General features: G+C 37.6%; 2 protein-coding genes across 2 annotated transcripts; one reads left to right on the top strand and one right to left on the bottom strand.

Annotated features, from left to right (window-relative positions):
• Nucleotides 1-286: 286 nt before the first annotated feature.
• On the bottom strand, nt 287-8,022 carry ubl5 (ubiquitin like 5). The gene is made up of 5 exons (XM_062026551.1): nt 7,869-8,022; nt 2,408-2,476; nt 2,151-2,234; nt 2,030-2,067; nt 287-485 (listed from the first exon to the last, which is right to left on the bottom strand). The coding sequence occupies exons 2-5, from the start codon at nt 2,461-2,463 to the stop codon at nt 442-444; spliced, it is 222 nt and encodes a 73-aa protein (XP_061882535.1). The 5' UTR covers nt 2,464-2,476; nt 7,869-8,022; the 3' UTR covers nt 287-441.
• Nucleotides 8,023-8,062: 40 nt separating this feature from the next.
• pin1 (peptidylprolyl cis/trans isomerase, NIMA-interacting 1) lies at nt 8,063-19,031 on the top strand. Its single transcript, XM_062026550.1, has 5 exons — nt 8,063-8,229; nt 14,969-15,051; nt 15,181-15,289; nt 15,363-15,473; nt 18,882-19,031. Exons 1-5 carry the CDS (start codon nt 8,169-8,171, stop codon nt 18,989-18,991), a joined length of 474 nt encoding a protein of 157 aa, XP_061882534.1. The 5' UTR covers nt 8,063-8,168; the 3' UTR covers nt 18,992-19,031.
• The last annotated feature ends 3,556 nt before the right edge of the window (nt 19,032-22,587 follow it).

Below are 22,587 nucleotides of genomic sequence, written 5' to 3'. Positions count from 1 at the left end.
GCGGCCCGGTACCAATCGGTCCACGGTGGTTGGGGACCACTGCTGTAAATGATATACACTCAAGTAAAACATTTGAAAAAATGTTTGTGTATAACATTCTGACGAGGAAATTGCATTTGTGTCAAAATATTGGGGTCTTTTTTGGGGTAAGTTATTTATTGTGATTAATCGCAATTATTCTAATATTAATCATTTGGCAGTACTAGTAATAACAGCTCTTACACGTTTTAAATAGGGCAAAGAAACACATTTGGTTAAGTGGTGAAAATAACTCTCACACTGCATAACTAAGTAAATATCAACTTTATTCCAATATTATCAAAACAAAAAAAATCACATTACATCATGTCTTTCATAGCCACTGTTTTTTTCCTGTGGTCTTGGAGCGGCAATTTAAGTCATATCTGTGTGTGTCTGTTGCGGTGTTGGTCCTCCCCAGCTTCACTGGTAGTACAACTCCAGGTTCATCCCATCGTGGATCTCGTCTGCCAAGCTCACGGTCAAGTCAAACCCATGACGAAGCTCATCAATATCAAAGTGAACTGGAGATCGAGCGATTATCGGCATTTTGATCTAAAACTGCCTTTTTTTAGTTTCAAATACAACTGAACTACATCAGCAGGTACAATATAAACACATATGATACAAGTATTTCATCTTTAAAAATATATAATTAAAGCTGCGAACGGGCCCTGGTCCTTCCAGACCACCACAAAAAATTTCAGGAAGATCGGAGCATGTGTAAGGGTGTTATAACAGTTGTAATTATTCACCACAAGGGGGTGATATTGGCGCCACTGCACTGATGCGGTTGCATTCCATCCAATACTCCGACCCATGAAAAATTTCGGAAATATCGGAGCAGGTGTAACATTGTTATTACTGCTATAATTTTTCACCACAGGAATATAACAAGATTCTATCAGTAGGCATCCTAATGACAGCAGATTGTGTACAGTAAGTGGTAATATATTATGTTTGTCGGCTCTCATGAAGTCTGCAGTGAGTAATGATCAGTGATGTTGAAAAAACAAGCGAACGTCAGGATGCATTTTCAAAATAAATGTGCCGCGTATGCTTCAAATTATCAAAATGCGTAAATATTAAGTTATTACATATGTGCCCGTTACTACATTACTTATATACTTACAACATGTATATAAAACTTTAATGAAGGTGCTTCCATCCATCCATTTTCTACCGCTTATTCCCTTTTGGGGTCGCGGGGGGCGCTGGAGCCTAGGATGTTTTTAACGGCTTGATAGGCAGAATAGAGCGACGACCACAGGCTACATTGTAAGCAAACTTGATCGCATTTATGTATTATATAGAATGCATTAAAAAAGAAAAACATGGGTTCTTGTCTTACATAAGGATTGTGAATGATAGGCGAATTTCCAAAAAAAAGTGCAGTTCCCCCATTATGAAAGTATATCAGTAAAGCCAAGCAGGCAGCAGCTCACACATTCTCATACTTTCTGTAACATTCAGGAAGAAATTATGTCAGCCAGCTTGAAAAATGTCTTAACTATAATATACGTGAAAGAGCCCAGAGTTGTTTTTATTTAAATGTTTGCAATATTTTAGGGTTCCTCTCAAGCAAACCTTACAATGTATTAAATCCATAAACTGATATAAAATTGAGTAGACGATGTGATGTTGAGAAATCCCATATTTTTACCAATTTTCTCAGGAAATGTTCTATATTTTGAAATGCAAATGTTGATGCTCCGCTGAGACACACGTAATAAATGTGTTTGTAAAATCCCCTGACGTTTTTTTGCAGCTAAATTAGCGTCGCAATAAACATGTCTACTGGTCCGACGTCTCCTAAAAATTAATGTTAAAAAAACAACTTGAAGCCTTGTCCAGCTGTTAACTGACGTATACTTTTCATGTTTAAATTACTTGTATTTCAAATATCGGTTATCTGCCTCCTTGACTACTAATAATCCCTATCGGCCCTGGAAAAAACATATTGGTCGATCTCTAACGGCAAGTCCTTCCAAATACTCCGTGTAAAGGATACAGTCACCCAGTGAGACGTGGTCCTTGAAAATAGTGTACCTGTGAGCACAAAGAAGGAACATTTAGAAGTCTTGAAGGCGAAGCAGAAAATATCCATTTGGGTCGGAGGAAGAGGTGTTTACCATTTCTTCAAGACTATTTTGTCATATCGTGTTCCAGTCTGGGCTGCAATGAGCTTCTTCAAGTCTCCGATTGTGTCCTCAGAGCTGTAATGTTCATATTAAGGAAAAGCTACATACAGCACAAGAGCCCTATGGAAAAACTCAACATTTAGTCAATTATTTGCAAAAAATAACCATGCTCCGTTACGATTAACACTCAGACATGTAAACAAACAAAGCGTCGCCCTCGAAATCGGTGGTGTCAGGATGAAGGATACTTGCACTTTACCCGGACTTTCTTGCCCAGGCGATCGTTGCACACCACCTCGATCATCTTCACGTAATGTCTGGCAAAAAGCAGACGTTAGCGTTACCATGTGATAGCCACCGATGTCACGCATGAACAAAAGGCACCATGTCCTTGATAATGTAACGCTCCATTGTGCTATGCGGTAAAACAACGCTACTTGGTAACAGCAGAAGAGAAAGTCAAACACAAATAGACGGTAGTAGACATTGACAAAGTAAAAAAATAATAATAATTTTTGGGTGTAATAATTGAGAAAAAAAATGGAAATGGCTTAAAAAATAAACATAAGGTGGCATGAAGTATTTTAATAATGCACAGCAAAATATATTCTAGACCTAAAATCACTGTATACTGTATTCTCTAAAGCTCTCTAGTGTTACCATACAGTATCTGAGTTATTGTGTTCATTCAATAACCGTGTTACAAAAGAGATCAGTTAGAATAATACATAACGTTGGAAATAGAGAACCTGCAAATCCTTTATTTATTGAGTCCAAAATACTGAAAATCGATTATTTGGTACATTTAAAAATAGCTAAAATTATGCATTAAGCAAACTACTCAGGAATGTACAACAATTCAACAAAAGACAAATATAACCTTAGGGAAAAATGGAATTTAAAACATTTGTATGCACGTACAACACTTAAAACCTTTAGCATATCAGTATGGAATTAAATTATATAATGTATTAATAAACAATGCACCAACATGACCTAGTTTGAACAACTGTGCAACACTACAAGTGTTTACAAAATACAAGGAAAAAATAATTTTGAGAAACATCTTAAACTAGAGATGTCCGATAATATCGGACTGCCGATATTATCAGCCGAAAAATGCTTTCAAATGTAATATCGGAAATGATCAGTATCGGTTTCAAAAAGTAAAACGTATGACTTTAAAACGCCGGTACACAGACATAGGGAGAAGTACAGAGCGCCAATAAACCTTAAAGGCACTGCCTTTACGTGCTGGTCTAATCACATAACATCTACGGCTTTTCAGACACACAAGTGAATTCAAGGCATACTTGGTCAACAGCCATACAGGTCACACTGAGGGTGACCGTATAAACACCTTCAACACTGTTACAAATATGCGCCACACTGTGAACCCACACCAAACAAAAATGACAAACACATTTCGGGAGAACATCCGCACCGTAACACAACATAAACACAACAGAACAAATACCCAGAACCCCTTGCAGCACTAACTCTTCCGGGACGCTACAACATACACCCCCGCTGCCCCCCCCCCCCACCTTAACCTCCTGTTCCAAATCCTAAACGGCTGTTTTGAGGCATGTTAAAAAAAATAATGCACTTTGTGACTTCAATAATAAATATGGCAGTGCCATGTTGGCATTTTTTTTCCATAACTTGAGTTGATTTATTTTGGAAAACCTTGTTACATTGTTTAATGCATCCAGCGGGGCATCACAACAAAATTAGGCATAATAATGTGTTAATTCCACGACTGTATACATCGGTTGATATCGGAATCGGTAATTAAGAGTTGGACAATATCGGCAAAAAAGCCTTTATCGGACAGCTCTATCTTAAACTTTATTGAACATTATGTATTATTCATCTCATTATGTGTGTCATAGCTGAACTAACTATTTACTAGTGATGGGTCCGGCAATACCGATGCATCAACGCATGTGTCAAGCTCATAGAGCAAAACCCTGTGTCGGTGCGCGTACCGCTTTTAGAAAGTCATGTGACCGATCATGAGCTGTTTCGGTCACATGACCGATACGCGAACTGTGTCGCACTGACGCCTCCTCTGTGCCCTGTGAGCGGGTCTTTTCTACAGCCGGAAATATAATAACTAAGAAGAGAAATCGTCTAAAATTTAATACGTTGGGAAAACTGTTTTTTTTTTTAAATAAAGATGTATAAAAAAATAAAATAAAAATTCCCAGTCCACAAGCATCCTCATTCACAACACGTTCTCTTAGATTTCCATTTTATGATACATGTTTACATTATTTATTGACTGTATCTAAAAAAGATAAAAATATATTTTTATTTAAATGAAGATATGAAATAATCCTAAATGAAATGCAATGACTTGGTTTATATTATTGTATATACTAGGTCCAGTGACATGCAGTCAGGGGAGGCAGGTGAGGCGGGGCCTCACGTGCAATCATGGAAAGAAAAAAAATTTAAAAAGAAAAAAAAATCATTAAATTGTTATATGTATCCAATGATTATACTATAAAGTTATTTTCCATTTAACTTCACCAGTTTTAGATAATTTTTCTTCAAAATCGCTGAATTTTCACATTTGCCGTTCAAATACTGAGAAGAGACTTGCGATGAGTCACCAGCCAGTTGAGCCTCGCCATGGATTGCGCAATGACTCGGTTAACTGCTGGCCTGCTGTGCAGTGAGACCGTATTGCTATATGAATTATATTATACATTTCCATAGTTTAGTTAGCTGAGGTATATAATGTACAGTGTATTTTGTCAACAACTGTATGTGTGTAACGTATTTCTTGTGCTGAGCAATCATAAAACTGCTGCGAAGACGCACTGGCTGAGGCTCGCAGTAATCCCGCCTCATGGTGGTAGAGGGTGCTAGTGATCCCAGGAATCATTTTTGCGACTACTCGGCTGCAGAATAAGTGACAACAAGCAGCAACAGTTAGCGATCGTTTATTTTTTCTTCTCGCCTGGACTTTTACCATGGAGGATTACATATCTAAAATAAAACAGTTTTCTAAACTGGACTTTCAATCGAAGCAGGAGGTAATAATTAAAGGAAGATCTCCATCGAGACAGAGAGACTTTTAAAACTGAAGAAAGATAAGGAAGACTTCTATAAACAAGTTATCGATGCTTTTGTTCAGAAGGAGCGGCGCATGGACTTCATTTATAAATAAAGGTAAGACCATAATAACGTTTTTTTTATTAAATGTGCTTTTTTGTGTGCTAGTTTGTATGTGTAAAGTTAAAGTTAAGTTAAAGTACCAATGATTGTCACACACACACTAGGTGTAATGAAATGTGTCCTCTGCATTTGACCCATCCCCTTGTTCACTCCCTGGGAGGTGAGGGGAGCAGTGGGCAGCAGCGGTGCCGCGCCCGGGAATAATTTTTGGTGATTTAACCCCCAACTCCAACCCTTGATGCTGAGTGCCAAGCAGGGAAGAATGCTGGTATGAGCTTTTATACATAACCCGTTAACTCAGTGATTCTCAAACTTTTTTTGTCATCCCCCACTTTGGACAAGGGGGAGTTTTCAAGCCCCACCTGCCCCCATCGCCCCAACAGAACGCTAATGCCAAGCTTAACATTTTCAAATTTATCGAACATCAAGTAACATCAAGTTTTATACATTCAAACTCAATAACATAAAATAAAATCAAGTTCAATAATAAATAAAATAACTGTGCAGCTGTGGTATAACTTGCATCAAGTTCAATATCAAATAAAATAACTTGCATCAATTCAATAATAAATAAAACAAAAGTGTTATAACTTGCATCAAGTTCAATAATAAATCAAAAAAAGTGTTATAACTTGCATCAAGTTCAATAATAAATCAAAAAAAGTGTTATAACTTGCATCAAGTTCAATAATAAATCAAATAAAAGTGTTATAACTTGCATCAAGTTCAATAATAAATCAAATAACTTGCATCATGTTCAATAATAAATAAAACAAAAGTGTTATAACTTGCATCAAGTTCAATAATAAATAAAACAAAAGTGTTATAACTTGCATCAAGTTCAATAATAAATCAAAAAAAGTGTTATAACTTGCATCAAGTTCAATAATAAATCAAATAAAAGTGTTATAACTTGCATCAAGTTCAATAATAAATAAAACAAGTGCTATAACTTGCATCAAGTTCAATAATAAATCAAATAAAAGTGTTATAACTTGCATCAAGTTCAATAATAAATCAAATAACTTGCATCAAGTTCAATAATAAATGAAAATAAAAGTGCCACTTTGCAATCTTTGCCAACAAAAGGAGGACAGGGCAAGTGAACATGAGTTTTACAGTACTCCAGCATTAGTGGCTGCAATGAGCCTGTTTTGCACTGCACAGCTTTTCAAATCGGGGTTGCAGGCTTGACACTGCCACTGTTAAAACCTCATTGAATTCGGGGCTGAGCTGCCTTGACGCGAGTGTTTCCCGGTGAATGACACATTGTGTCCAATGCGCATTTGGCGCAACCCTCTTTATTAGAGCCCGCAGCCCGTTTCTTGACTTTGCCATGCGCGCCATCAGAGCAAAAGCCCACACAGTTTTCCCATTTAAGGTCGTGTTCTTTGAGGAAACTGTCCATTATCTTGAACAGCTCATCAGCAGTGGCTCTATTTTTTATGTATTTGCAAAACAGCAAATCCTCGCACAGTGACTCGCCATTCACAAAGCTTCCGCTTAGCCCCGCCCCATTAGTTACTGTTGCTGTCTGTCAAACTTTCGCTCCTACCTAGAAATGTAAAGCATACAGGAAAAATAAGTAATTTACATTTATCTATATAGCGGATTTCACAGACAGAATCCCAAAGTGATTTACAGTGTGTATAGAAAATGAAAGCATAGTAAAAAAAAAAAATCAAAGAATATAATAATAAAAAAATTTAAAAAATCAAAGTGAAATTTCCTCCCGTTCTTCGCGCCCCACCTGTCATGTCTATATTCCCCACCAGTGGGGCGCGCCCCACACTTTGAGAAACGCTGCGTTAACTGCTGCCAATCAAACGGTGAATAAGATACTCTTTAGGGTTCATATGTTTGTAAATCTGACTGTGATGAAGTCAGTGCCTCACCAGCCATGAACCTCACCGCACGTCACTGACTCGGTCATAAAATCAGTGTCAGTTGAGTCGGTCCATAGGTTGCCTGTAGGGATTTTTAATGTCCAGCAGATGTCAGTATTTAGTGACACAGTATCAATACAGTTTTGCAATGTGTCGAAACGCTTCATGACGCCTCATCAACCCATCACTACTATTTACTAAAAAAACTGTTGTATTTAGAATGCATTGATGTAAATTACGTTATAAAATGAGAACCGGAAGTGAACATCTGTGTTAGCTATTGCTAATACTATGAATTACAAAAGGAATAGGATTTAATAAGCTTTGTTTTCTTCCTACTCCTTTTCGAACATGTAAAGAGAAATTTGAATATTATGATGTACCATATTGTAACTGTATTCGTGTTCGTAATAAACTTTAACCATAACCATGCTGTGACAAAACAACAATTAGAAGCTGCTTACCAACGCATGTGTATCGTTGCAACGTTAGCTTACATGCTATGCTAACAAGCACATACTTTTCGCATCACTATGTTACTCAGCACGCACCAAAATGTACAACATTTGGTTATACAACATGACAATATGTTTAAATAAGTTACAAATATGTGCGTGGAATTCGTCAATATTACCTTAAAATCGGCAGAAGAGTGCCCAAACGTTGCCTTTTCGACGCCTATGTTTTCTAGCAGGCTCTCGTCAAAGCGACGTCTCTCTGTAGACCAATCAAATCGACGTAAAGATGATTGGCATCTCAATAAGCCAATGGAAGCAACGCTTGGTCGAAGGCGTGTCCAGTTGTGAAAACAACGCCAGCCGTAAACCTCTTGGTAGTTGTCGCAAACTGTCGGACTTTAGTGACAAACACACGCCTGCTGCTGCTAGATTAAATTTTTTTTAAATTACTTTTGGGGTAAACTTGCCACGAGAATATGACGTCTAACGAGGAGCCTTTACCATCGGGTTGGGAGAAAAAAATGAGCCGCAACTCAGGTGACTGAATAAGTAACTCAAAAGACGCTAAAAGAGGTTTGTAGAGGCATGATGGGTACATAGCTTACCGTGCTAACATCCGCATCAATGCGGGTGAATTATGGCTAGCAGGCTGACCAAACTTTATAGTCTTTTAGGAAAATACACCAGGAATTGTATTTTTTTTTCAACTTGCACCGGACGGGTTGTTTGTTTGCTTTGCTTTGTTTGCTCAATAAGTTGCTAAATCATGTTTGCGCGCGAGCGGATACACCCTGGGCCCTGTATGACGTCATGGTGCCCTTACAAGCTCACCTGCTGACTGCCTGCATTTTGTCATAATTATAGGCATTTAAATGTTGAGTCATGCATCTTCTAAGTGATGTAATGTTCTGCAAGGCTTTGTAAGCAAACTTTCCACTTAATGATTGTATAGAGGATAGGTCAACAACTAATGACTATTTTGATTGTCGACTAGTCATCGACTAGCTTAACGATTAGTCGACGAATAAAGCGTACACTTTTTCAGTGGCTCTAATTTAGCAATCTGCTTTTAAATTCAGCTTTAGATATTTCTAGGCATGTGCTCACGAACAACAAAGATGAGTATTTCATTAATAAATATTTATTCATACTGTAACTATGCTGTTCATTCGGCTGTTACAAAAAAAACCCAATTGAACTGTAGAAATAGCAACAAACAATAAAATATTAGAGATGTCCGATAATGGATTTTTTGCCGATATTGTCTAACTCTTAACTAGCGATTCCGATATCAACCTATAGCGATATATACAGTCGTGGAATTAACACATTATTATGCCTAATTTTGTTGTGATGCCCTGCTGGATGCATTAAACAATGTAACAAGGTTTTCCAAAATAAATCAACTCAAGTTATGGGAAAAAAAGGCCAACATGGCACTGCCATATTTATTATTGAAGTCACAAAGTGCATTAATTTTTTTAACATGCCTCAAAACAGCAGCTTGGAATTTGGGACATGCTCCCCTTAATACTTGTGTATTATTTTATTGTCATATATTTATTGCATGATTTTTGTATCCCTTTAATTTAGGTAGCCAGGGACTGCAGATGGAAATGAGCTATTTAGCTATAATCTGGTACAGAACATATCTGTCTTTGAGCTTAATGTTTCTGTGCATTGTCCCTTAAAATAAAGACTAAACTAAAAAAAAGAGAGCATGAGGAGGTTGGGGGGTTTGGGTTGAGGTGGGGGGTAGGGGGTAGCGGGGGGTGTATATTGTAGCGTCCCGGAGGAGTTAGTGCTGCAAGGGGTCTGGGTATTTGTTCTGTTGTGTTTATGTTGTGTTACGGTGCGGATGTTCTCCCGAAATGTGTTTGTCATTCTTGTTTGGTGTGGGTTCACAGTGTGGCGCATATTTGTAACAGTGTTAAAGTTGTTTGTACGGCAACCCTCAGTGTGACCTGTATGGCTGTTGCCCAGGTATGCCTTGCATTCACTTGTGTGTGTGTGAAAAGCCGTAGATATTATGTGATTGGGCCGGCACGCAAAGGCAGTGCCTTTAAGGTTTATTGGCGCTCTGTACTTCTCCCTACGTCCGTGTACACAGCGGCGTTTTAAAAAGTCATACATTTTACTTTTTGAAACCGATAATTTCCGATATTACGTTTTAAAGCATTTATCGTCCGATAATATCGGCAGTCCGATAGTGTCGGACATCTCTAATAAATGTTTATTCATACTGTAACTATGCTGTTCATTCGGCTGTTACAAAAAAAAAAGCAATTCAACTGTAGAAATAGCAACAAACGATAAAATATCTAGCGTTTTGTAATGATGTGTTTAAAAAGCTGCACACTGATGTATTATTGATTAAAGGCCTACTGAAATGAATTTTTTATTTAAACAGGGATAGCAGGTCTATTCTATGTGTCATACTTGATCATTTCGCGATATTGCGATATTTTTGCTGAAAGGATTTAGTATAGAACAACGACGATAAAGATCGCAACTTTTGGTATCTGATTAAAAAAGGCTTGCCCCTACCGGAAGTAGCGTGACGTAGTCAATTGAACATATACGCAAAGTTCCCTATTGTTTACAATGATGGCCGCATGAAGTGAGAGAGATTCGGACCGAGAAAGCGACGATTTCCCCATTAATTTGAGCGAGGATGAAATATTTTTAAATGAGGAAAGTGCAAGTGAAGGACTAGTGGGGAGTGGAAGATGCTGTGAGAGCCGGGGGTGACCTGATATTCAGCTGGAAATGACTACAACAGTAAATAAACACAAGACATATATATACTCTATTAGCCACAACACAACCAGGCTTATATTTAATATGCCACAAATTAATCCCGCATAAAAACACCTCCTAGCTAGCTCCTAGCTACTAGCTCGAGCTAGTTATAGCTCGAGCGGGTAATATGGACGGGATCCTGTATATATAACCCGCCAATACAATTCAAACACCTGCACAACACACACACTCACTCAGCCCAAACAACTGTTCACCTAACCCAAGGTTCATAAAGCTTATATATTTAATCAAAGTTACGTACATGACACGCACGTACGGGCAAGCAATCAAATGTTTGGAAGCGCGCGGGTGGGACCTGATATTCAGCTGGGAATGACTACAACAGTAAATAAACACAAGACATATATATACTCTATTAGCCACAACACAACCAGGCTTATATTTAATATGCCACAAATTAATCCTAATGCTAGCTCCTAGCTACTAGCTCGAGCTAGTTATAGCAAGCGATCAAATGTTTGGAAGCGCAGCTGTGTACTCACGTTATCGCAACTGTGTATCCAAATCAAAGTCCTCCTGGTAAGAGTCTCTGTTGTCCGAGGTCTTCCATCTTGACTGCATCTTTCGGGAATGTAAACAAAGAAGCGCCGGCTGTGTACGTGTTGCTGCTGACTTCCCTCGCAAAATAGACACTTCGCACCGACAACTTTCTTCTTTGCTTGCTCAGCTTCTTTCTCCATAATGCAATGAACAAATTGCAACAGATTCACCAACACAGATGTCCAGAATACTGTGGAATAATGAGATGAAAACAGAGCTATTTCGTATTGACTTCAATGGTGTCCGAATACTTCCGTTTCAATGATTGACGTCACGCGCATACGTCAACCCTCAGAGGCGTTTCGAACCGGAAGTTTAGCGGGAAATTTAAAATTGCACTTTATAAGTTAACCCGGCCGTATTGGCATGTGTTGCAATGTTAAGATTTCATCATTGATATATAAACTATCAGACTGCGTGTTCGGTAGTAGTGGCTTTCAGTAGGCCTTTAAGTCCTGGCATTGTTAACAACCCAATAGACTCAATATATAGAATTGTATCATCGATCATTCTTAAATTTTAAGATATTTAATAGATTTTATGTTTAGTCTTAAGAGACCGGCTCATTGGTGCCTAATGTTCTGTGTGTGCAATTAGCATTTGTTATTGTGCCTCTTTTTATTGCCCTGCAATTTGACTCGGCTTTAAAAAGTACTTGAATTGTTTTAGACAGAGTTAAAGGCCTACTGAAATGACATTTTTTTATTTAAACGGGGATAGCAGATCTATTCTGTGTCATACTTGATCATTTCGCGATATTGCCATATTTTTGCTGAAAGGATTTAGTATAGAACAACGACGATAAAGATCGCAACTTTTGGTATCTGATATAAAAAAAGGCTTGCCCCTACCGGAAGTAGCGTGACGTAGTCAATTGAACATATACGCAAAGTTCCCTATTGTTTACAATGATGGCCGCACTAAGTGAGAGAGATTTGGACCGAGAAAGCGACAATTTCCCCATTAATTTGAGCGAGGATGAAAGATTTGTGGATGAGTAAAGTGCAAGTGAAGGACTAGTGGGGAGTTGAAGCTATTCAGATAGGGAAGATGCTGTGAGAGCCGGGGGTGACCTGATATTCAGCTGGGAATGACTACAACAGTAAATAAACACAAGACATATATATACTCTATTAGCCACAACACAACCAGGCTTATATTTAATATGCCACAAATTAATCCTGCATAAAAACACCTACGTGTTTGTTATGCTAGCTCCTAGCTCCTCTGCTAGCTCCTAGCTCCATAGAACACGCCAATACAATTCAAACACCTGATCAACACACACAATCACTCAGCCCAAAAGACCGTTCACCTAACCCAAGCTTATATATTTAAAAAAAAGTTACGTACGTGACGCGCACGTACGGTCAAGCGATCAAATGTTTGGAAGCCAAAGCTGCATACTCACGGTACCTGGTATTCAGCTGGGAATGACTAAAACAGTAAATAAACACAAGACATATATATACTCTATTAGCCACAACACAACCAGGCTTATATTTAATATGCCACAAATTAATCCTACCGTACGTGTTTGTTATGCTAGCTCCTAGCTCCTCTGCTAGCTCCTAGCTCCATAGAACACGCCAATACAATTCAAACACCTGATCAACACACACAATCACTCAGCCCAAAAGACAGTTCACCTAACCCAAGGTTCATAAAGCTTATATATTTAAAAAAAAGTTACGTACGTGACGCGCACGTACGGTCAAGCGATCAAATGTTTGGAAGCCAAAGCTGCATACTCACGGTAGCACGTCTGCGTCTTTGTCATCCAAATCAAAGTAATCCTGGTAAGAGTGTGTTGTCCCAGTTCTCTACAGGCGTCTGTGTATCGAAGTCAAAAGTCCTCCCGGTTAGAGTCTCTGTTATCCGAGTTCTTCCATCTTGACTGCATCTTTCGGGAATGTAAACAAAGAAGCGCCGGCTGTGTACGTGTTGCTGCTGACTTCCCTCGCAAAATAGACGCTTCGCACCGACAACTTTCTTCTTTGCTTGCTCAGCTTCTTTCTCCATAATGCAATGAACAAATTGCAACAGATTCACCAACACAGATGTCCTGAATACTGTGGAATTATGACATGAAAACAGAGCTATTTCGTATTGACTTCAATGGTGTCCGAATACTTCCGTTTCAATGATTGACGTCACGCGCATACGTCATCCTCAGAGGCGTTTCGAACCGGAAGTTTAGCGGGAAATTTAAAATTGCACTTTATAAGTTAACCCGGCCATATTGGCATGTGTTGCAATGTTAAGATTTCATCATTGATATATAAACTATCAGACTGCGTGGTCGGTAGTAGTGGCTTTCAGTAGGCCTTTAAGCTGGCAGACTTTGGCTAAAACAGTGGGGTCCCTCCCTGTCCCCCAGGAAGACGAAAAAATTTTGCACCCTCTGCCGCAACTATAAATGGTGTAATTTGTCCAAAAAATTGTCACAAGTACACCTCTGCATAACACTGTATTCTTTAACATTAAAAAAAACCAAAACATTTATAACTTTGTTAACATTGTTTTTAATCTGTAACAGAAAAGATTTAAATTGCGTTAAATGCCTGAAATAAAAAAAAGTATCCTCATTTGAACTATATTCATTTTCTGACCAACTTGAACCATGCATTGCTATTCTTTATAAAGTAAGACACATGCTGAATAAGAAATGTCTGCATAAAACAGTTGACACTTTTAAATACCTGGGCGTAACCTTGGACAATAAACTCACCTTTGATCAGCACACCACGGACATTCAAAAAAGAAGTCAATAAAGACTGTCAGCCATCCGAAAACTTAAAGGACTATACGTTGCACCTCATCTCCTGTTATTACTATACCAAAGCATTGTTCAACCCATCCTTATGTACTGTTCCACATGTTTTTTCACCATGCTTTCTGTAACCAACCGGACCAAACTCACATGCATTACAAACATAGCAGCTAAAATCATTGGCCTACCCACACCCAACATTTCAGACTTAAACCACAGGTCCATCACTCGACTGGCAAAAACAATAGTCCAGGATATCACTCGCCCACTACACCAATACATCATCCCACTACCATCAGGGCGCAGGTACAGAACTATCAAATTCCGGAGGGCCCGCCTCAGGAAAAGCCTTATCCCTGCAGCTTGAGCCGCCCTTAACAGCAGGCCCGACCGACCTGTCTGACAAGCCTGTAAATGTGTGTTGGTCATGTAGGATGTCTTTTTGTTATTTTTTGTGATGTGTAATGTCTATTGTTCAAATGTACGGCAGTGACAATGAATTTCCCCAAGGGGACCAATAAATCTAAATCTAATCTAATCTAATATGTTTATTTTAATTTTTTTTTTTCATTTTATTTTTATTGACATCCAGCATCAGACATTCCTATCCATTACATCATATTCACATACATCATATATCAATTGTCTGCCCTAAATGTCAAAATATTTTTTGTTTATATCCCAACCATACCACCCACCCCGCCCAAAAAAAGAAAGAAACAGCAAAAAAAAAAAAAGTATCTACAAATACATCAATTAAATAAACAAAAAAAGAAATAATCCATTAATAATAATAAAAAATAATCAGAAATTAAAAAATATATATACATATACACATATAGGGAGTAATCTTTTTTATTTTATTGTATTATTTTATTTTTATTTTTTTGCATATGTTATATTATTCTTTTATCTTTCCATATTTAACCGGTACTTTTTAGAGGCGGTATAGTACCGAATATGATTCATTAATATCGCGGTACTATACTAGTATCGGTATACCGTACAACCCTACGATATAATCAATAATGATGCTCATAAAACATTGATTAGATTAATATAACAAGGACAACAAGTAATGTTTTCCTCTTTGGAAGTGTCACAAATATGAAACGATGTACTCTTAATCTTCCAATGCAGGCAAGGTGTATTACTTCAACCACACCACCAACGCCAGCCAATGGGAACGACCAATAGGAGACGGCCAAGGCGAGCCAGCGAATGTAAATAATCGATATGCCTCCTAAATGTTTGTTCCCTGCTTCTTGTCAGTAAGAAACGGGCGAAGTGGGCTCATTGGGAGCAGCACATGAGTGATGTTATTTGTGCGCTGCTGTGTTGTCGTGCGTCAGGTGCGCTGCTCTCACCTGCTGGTCAAACACAACCAGTCACGACGTCCCTCCTCCTGGCGGGAACAAAACATCACGCGATCCAAAGATGAGGCGCTGGAGATGATCCAGAGTAAGCTGGGACACAAAGAGCGCTTAGCGATACGTCAGATGAGCTCATTTATTGTTTTTCCTATGTTACTCAGAATATATTGAGCAGATAAAGTCTGGAGAGGAGAAGTTTGAGGATTTGGCTTCTCAGTTCAGCGATTGCAGTTCAGCTAAAAATGATGGAGACTTGGGAGTCTTTGGAAGAGGTGAGGACCTTCTTACTATTTTTGTCTTTGTTTTATCAATATGATGCCCAAAGAACACAAGTATTAGGTATTTCCCAGTTTTGAACCTTAAATTCAATCACCTTTTCTTAACAGTAAAATCTAAATTGGTTGTTTTTACACTACATTAAAGTAAATTAGAAAACAATACCACAGTTGTTTACAGTAAAATTCTGGTGACTGAGTGGCCTCCTTTTTTTGCCGTAAAATTAGGGTGTAACTGTACACAAAAATTTCGGTTCGGTACGTACCTCGGTTTAGAGGTCACGGTTCGGTTAATTTTCGGTACAGTAAGAAAACAACAAAATATACATTTTTGGGTTATTTATTTACCAAATTTGCAAAATCTTCCACCAAAAATATTTTTCTTAGTGGAATATTTGATGTGAAGAAATCGGAACCTTGGATAGGTCAATAATTCATTATAACATTGATTTTGATTCAATATCATGTTTTGAGCAATGACAGTTTGAAAGAAAAAAAACAGCTTTGTTTTATTAGTCAACATTGCAACTTTTTCTAAATTACATTTAACCGTTAAGCTTTTTTATTTCATTTTTGTTTATTTTAATAGCATTTTTAGAAAGTGCCGTGGGCCTTTAAAACATTATCTGTGGGCCGCAGATGGCCTCCGGGGCACACTTTTGACACCTCTGCTATAGATAATAAAAAATTAAATCTGATAAATCTATGGATAAAAAGCAGAGCCTGGCGACGCATGCGCGTTTATCATAACTCTCTCACTCTCTCTGTCTCTGCCCCTCCCTCACCAATGCTGCTGCGTGCACAATTTGTTTTGTTTTTAACCCCTTCTCAACCAGGGCGGAGTTTCTTAAATGCCTCAAATGTCCGGCATTTTGAGTAAACAATGCACATGTGTGCATTGTTTACACAACGTACGTTACGCTACTTAATATGTCCGTGTGGAAACTTGTTCGGTACACCTCCGAACCGAACCGGAACCCCCGTACCGAAACGGTTCAATACAAATACACGTACCGTTACGCCCTACGTAAAATCTATTATCATTTTGAGAGTGGTCAATTTGATAGATAAAACTTTCTTTGAAATCATAGGACAAGCAGATATTTAAGTACCGTATTTTCCGGGCTATATAGCTCACCGGTGTTTAAGCCACACCCACCAAATGCATATATATGTACTGATATGAAATATTTTGTACATTTTTATTTACATACTTTAATTGTTTCCAAACGATGTCTGTAACACGGTAGTAAAACGGATGATCAAACAAAAGAAAAGTCAGAAGCTAGCTCTCCAATCAGCTAAACAGACTCAATAACTACACGGTGACGTCTTGGTGAATTTACAAAACTTAAACAATACAGAAAGAATGCTACACTGAAAAAACTGAAATCTAAGTAAGCTTAAATATCTCAAATAAAGGTGATATTAGTTTTTTTCTGTCTGATAAGATAATTTTCTCACTAAGCAGATTTTATGTTAGTTTTACTTGTTTTAAGGGTTTTGGTCCGAAATGATCTCAGTAAGATATTACATTTTGTAGCTCAGATGTTATGACCTATATTGAGTGAAACATGCTTGAAACTAGAATATCAACTGTTGCAAAGCTGTGTCATCAACACTCACAAGTATAAAACTACTTTTTTAAAGTAATCATTTCTTACTTCAAGCATGAAAAAAAAAAATCATGATGCGGAGCGCATATCATTATGTCAAGATAATGGCACTAGCGTTTACTTAATTTAAGAATATTTTTCAACATATTGAGCAAAAAGGTCCAAAAAAAAATTCTGCCAAGAAAAGTGTACTTGTTGTTAGTGAGAATATACTTATGTCAAGGTATTTTTGGGTTCATTAAGGTTAGCTAATTTTACTTGTTTTGGAAAGTCTTGACAAGCCGAATTTTCTATTTATATTGGCAAATAATTTTGCTTAGTTCAAGTAATTTAGCCCTAATTTTTGTATTTTTTTTTTCTTGTTTTTGAACACTGACTTTTTGGAGTGTATTGTAAGTTAATAATACTAACACGAACACTCGTAAACGTGTTAGCATATTTGCTAACGCTAACGACACTAGCTTGATTACATTACGATAGCACGTGCATGTATGCATCAAAACACTCCAACAGACGTCACACAAGGGACAATTTAGTAAGTAAGAATTGTTTTAGTTATATTGTAAGACTTCTAAACGTTGATTGGAGTGTTAAATGAAGAATCCTTTTAAGCAGAACCACTATGGACGGTTTTACTGACGGTTTGAGGCGCAAAACAAGATGTACATTTTCAACACCAAACTCGGCCAAAAGATGCCACCGTAGCATAAACAATAACGCACCTTTTCAGTGTGTCTGTCGGTGTAATATGAGAACTGTTTGTTGAATACAAAACATTGTGGCTGTTAGCGGAGAAAAATCCATAAATTAGCAGCACCATTTTAAAAGCCCCAGGGTTCAAAGCATTGGAAAGAAGCAGCGACTTATAGTATGGAAAGTACAGTATTTATTTTCGTTTTAATGGAATGTATGTTAATATAATTTTTTTTTTTTAATTATTAAATAATATTCAAGTTACACAAATATGTAACTACATGGAGTACATGTGTTTATTTCCTGTCAAAATGTACATGACAAATACATTTAGTTAGAAAAGAAAGTATTTTATTGACATAGATAGATAGATAGTACTTTATTAATTCCTTCAGGAGAGTTCCCTCAGGAAAATTAAAATTCCAGCAGCAGTGTACAGAATTGAGATCGAATTTAAAATGTAAAAAATAAATAATGGGGTAATAAATGGAAACAAAGTAGAAAAATATTAAAATAAGAACAAAAATAAAAAGCTACAATGAGAATAAAAATATGACAGTAAAATAAGAATATAACAAGAGAAACTAGGCAGTAGTGACCATGTTATGAAAAAGTATTGCACTGTTATTGTTTTGCATCCCCTGTCATCCTAGTACCCCCCCCCCTCACCCCCAGAGAGGAGTTGTACAGTCTAATGGCGTGTGGGACAAAGGAGTTTTTTAAGTCTTATTAGTCCTGCACTTGGGATGAAGCAGTCTAGAACTGAACAGGCTTCTCTGGCTACTGATAACGGTATGCAGAGGGTGACTGGCATCATCCATGATGCTCACTAGTTTTTCCAAGTGTAACATGTGTTATTCCTAGATTTTTGCGGGACTTATAAAATGGTGTGGCGGGCCCGATCCCGCCCTCCGGGCCTTGAGTTTGACACCTGTTCTTAAGTGGCATATTTCTTTCTACTGTACATTTTTGGTTCAAAATCTGAGCTGTACAATCACAGTGCGTTTGTCAGCTACATATCAAACCCGTAAAAAGAACCAACAACGAAATGTCTTCTACTGGAGCACACAATTTAATTTGTGCGTTTATGCTGCAGGTCAAATGCAGAAACCTTTCGAAGACGCCTCCTTTGCGCTCAAGGTGGGAGACATGAGCGGCCCCGTTTTTACCGAGTCCGGAGTGCACATCATCCTGCGTACTGGCTGAAGCAAGCACAATGCTACACACACACACACACACACACACACAATACATATAATTACAATACGTAACAACAAAGCTTTACGTGCCTCGCCACACCAATAAAAAGAGGTACTGCAGACATAATGTTAATTGAACAGAATATCCTGTATATGTTTGAGCGCATTTAAACGCGCTCTGAACGTGGTTGTGGTCAAAAGAACCATTTCAGTCTTCCTCTTTCGTTTCCTCATTCACTCGATATCTGTTACAGCAATCTGTCATTTTCACTTTCCCTTCGAATCATGTGACTTTGAACGCTCGCAGGTAATCGGTAACATAATCATTGGGTCAAAGGATCTCACTGGACAAGTCCTGCGGGACTTAAGCTGCTTAAAAAAAAGAGAGAATAAGGAAAAAAAGCTTCACCAACCACATTGAACTAACTGTCAAGTTGCTGGCACTCCTTCTTCCATCAAAAATAAAAGTCCTCTTTTGTAAGTCTCTTGTTTTCACCTCTTATTTTAGAAGCCAGATGTGAGTGCGGAGCCTCTCTTCTTGTTGCCATGGAAACAGGGGGAAAGAATAGGTCTTTAAACAAAATGTAAATGTGGAACTTGTTCTTGCATGACCGGCTAAAACAACTTCACACCGAGAGCCGAGCAAAGACCTTTGCAAAAATATCTTGCCTTTTTTTAATCCCAGGTTTTGGGTAATCTCCCCGTCATATGATTGAGGAAAATAGTTACAAGCCATCATCAACACCTTTCAAGTGAGATGAGGCAGGATACTTTTTTTTTTTTAAAAGAGTACATGAGGAAACTGGCGCAGCACGTACTCACCGTTTCACATTTTAAAGCAATAAGTGTATGTGTTGGGGTTTGAACTTTGGCACCGGTCTGATACCAAGTAGATACTGATACCGTACTTGTGACCGGAAACGTCATGATCATTGAATAATTCTGTGAATTTGCCCCTTGTTAAATATGAAAACACGGGAAAATTTGAATGCAAGTAAGCGTTTTTATAACTAAGTACAATCTAAAGCAATGTAAATGTAGCAAACAATTCATTTCTACTACACATGGAAAAGTCACTATTGCAAAATACCTTGGATGAGCAAAAAAAAACTGATTTGATTTTTATTAAAGATCCCCATTAGCTGGTTGCCACAACAACCCACTAGTCTTCCTGGGGTCCACAAACTCAATACAATTACAAGTAAAAGCATATAATTATAACTACACAATACAGAAAAAAAGCAAACATTTACAGTCACAGAATAATAATTACCATATAAATATAACGACACAATATAAAACCAAACAAAATCATCAACAAGCAAACTAATTTAAAGACTCAGATAAAATATTACTTTCTTTTTAAAAACCTGTTTACTTTCAATGCCGGTGAGAATTTGAGGCAGGTTATTCCAGAACGATACAGATCTATAAATAAAATATTTCCTCAAAGCATTCTTCCTGGGACAAGGGAGTACAAAATGCCCCACACTAGACGCCCTGGTATTATGATTATGTATAGTGCTACTGTGAACTATTTGGGCCATGAGATGATCTGATTGTGAACATGGAATGTTTTGGTTCAATGTTGGGAAAGGCAGTAATACAGCATCAATCACAAGAAAAAAATACATTTGAGAGTAACATTTGGCCAAAAGACAAATACAATATAAATTGACAAGCAGAGCGAGAAATTTAGCAGGTGGGCTTTAAAAGAGATGTATCTTTTAGACGCGGAACAGGCCGATACAACATAACTCACATCAGACTGTTAGACTAAAATTGTTGTCAAGGCCACCATTACTCGCAGATGTTTGTGGTGAAAAAAAATAACATTAGTCGGTAGAGCAGGAGGAGGGGCAAAGTGTGCCTGAGAGAGAGAGGTGAATAAGAACAAGACGCTGGGGTCGCATAAACTGAGGAAAATCAAGTAATTTACTGGACGTATAGAAGAGAAAATATAACAAGTATTTACCCAATCACGCTAGTATCAATCCGATACAAACCCACCTTAGTATCGATACTGTTGATATTTAGCTATAGCATACAGCATACCATAACGTGTTTTTATAAAACCCATCACGAAAAAAAAACCTGTGTTACAATTAGCATTTCAGCATGTAAGCTAATTTAGCAGGTCTACACCTCAGTGTCATATATTTTGGTATTTCATTAATGCTAACTGTAAGCATGATATTGTAAGCATGCTAGCTTTATTTTTTTTTTAGCTTATTTTGCTCATACTTTTTGTTACTTGATGCTATCCGGCCAGCTTGCTAACTGTTAGCATTTCAGGTCGGCTTTGGCTCTTCAGCGTATAGCACATACTTCATTCACACGCAACTTTTTTTCGAAATTGCATATTCCTGTTCTAAAGAAAAAAAGTTTAATTTACATAATTTTTCTTATGGGAAAATTGCTTTGGTTTTGTATGAGTCGCTCTTCTTGAAAGGGTCTATAAATGAAACCAGGGTTTGACTATGCCGGGGGTCAGCAACCCGCGGCTCTAGAGCCACATGCGGCTCTTTAGCGCCGCCCTGGTGGCTCCATGTATTTTTTATTTTTAAATGTATGGAAACAGAACAAACGTGGGGTGAAAAGTATGTTTTTTGTTGTAATATGGTTTCTGTAGGAGGACAAACACGACACAAACCTTCCTAATAGTTAGAAAGCCCACTGTTTAATATGTTTGTGTTTATGCTTCACTGATGAGAGTATTTGGCGAGCGCCGTTATGTCCTACTAATTTTTTAGCGGCCCTTGAACTCACCGTTGTGTGGACTGTTACTCAGAAGTTTGTTTTAAATGTACAACTTTCTCCAAAGCTGCCACAGAAAGATGTATTTTATGCCACTCCTTCTTTGTCTCATTTTGTCCACCAAACGTTTTATGCTGTGCGTGAATGCCCAAAGGTGAGCTTTGTTGACTTGTTGGAGTGCTAATCAGGCATATTTGGTCACTGCAAGACTGTAAGCTAATTGATTCTAACATGCTTTTTAGGCTAGCTGTATGTAGGTTAAAATATCTAATATAGACACATCATGTGTTGCCTTCATTATAACACTTATGTAAGACTTTTAAAGTCCTTTTGATAGTAGGCTAATATAGACACTAACATCATGTGTTGTCTTCATTATAACACTTATATAAGACTTTTAAAGTCATTTTGATAGTAGGCTAATATAGACACTAACATCATGCGTTGTCTTCATTATAACACTTATATAAGACATTTAAAGTCATTTTGATAGTAGGCTAATATAGACACTAACATCATGTGTTGTCTTCATTATAACACTTATATAAGACTTTTAAAGTCATTTTGATAGTAGGCTAATATAGCTAATATAGACAGTAACATCATGTGTTGTCTTCATTATGACACTTATATAAGACTATTAAAGTCATTTTAATAGTAGGCTAATATAGACACCTACCGGTACGTCATGTGTTTCCTTCATTATAGCACTTATATAAGACTTTTAAAGTCATTTTGATAGTAGGCTAATATAGACACTATCATGTGTTGTCTTCATTATGACACTTATATAAGACTTTTAAAGTCATTTTGATAGTAGGCTAATATAGCTAATATAGACAGTAA

This window comes from Entelurus aequoreus, linkage group LG18 (assembly GCF_033978785.1).
Source record: "Entelurus aequoreus isolate RoL-2023_Sb linkage group LG18, RoL_Eaeq_v1.1, whole genome shotgun sequence".
In the NCBI taxonomy this organism is placed as follows: Eukaryota; Metazoa; Chordata; class Actinopteri; order Syngnathiformes; family Syngnathidae; genus Entelurus; species Entelurus aequoreus.
The sequence above is the reverse complement of the archived record's forward strand: the minus strand, read 5'-3'. Positions and strand labels throughout refer to the sequence as shown.

Excerpts from the sequence above, each read along its gene's own strand:
- ubl5 (XM_062026551.1), bottom strand. The coding sequence starts at position 2,463 with ATGATCGAGGTGGTGTGCAACGATCGCCTGGGCAAGAAAGTCCGGGTA. Across the intron at positions 2,235-2,407 it reads AAAGTCCGGGTAAAGTGCAA|CTCTGAGGACACAATCGGAG; the intron begins GTATCCTTCATC and ends TGAACATTACAG. Across the intron at positions 486-2,029 it reads CCACGTCTCACTGGGTGACT|ACGAGATCCACGATGGGATG; the intron begins GTATCCTTTACA and ends TGAGCTTGGCAG.
- pin1 (XM_062026550.1), top strand. The coding sequence starts at position 8,169 with ATGACGTCTAACGAGGAGCCTTTACCATCGGGTTGGGAGAAAAAAATG. Across the intron at positions 8,230-14,968 it reads AAAAATGAGCCGCAACTCAG|GCAAGGTGTATTACTTCAAC; the intron begins GTGACTGAATAA and ends CTTCCAATGCAG. Across the intron at positions 15,474-18,881 it reads CTTGGGAGTCTTTGGAAGAG|GTCAAATGCAGAAACCTTTC; the intron begins GTGAGGACCTTC and ends TTTATGCTGCAG.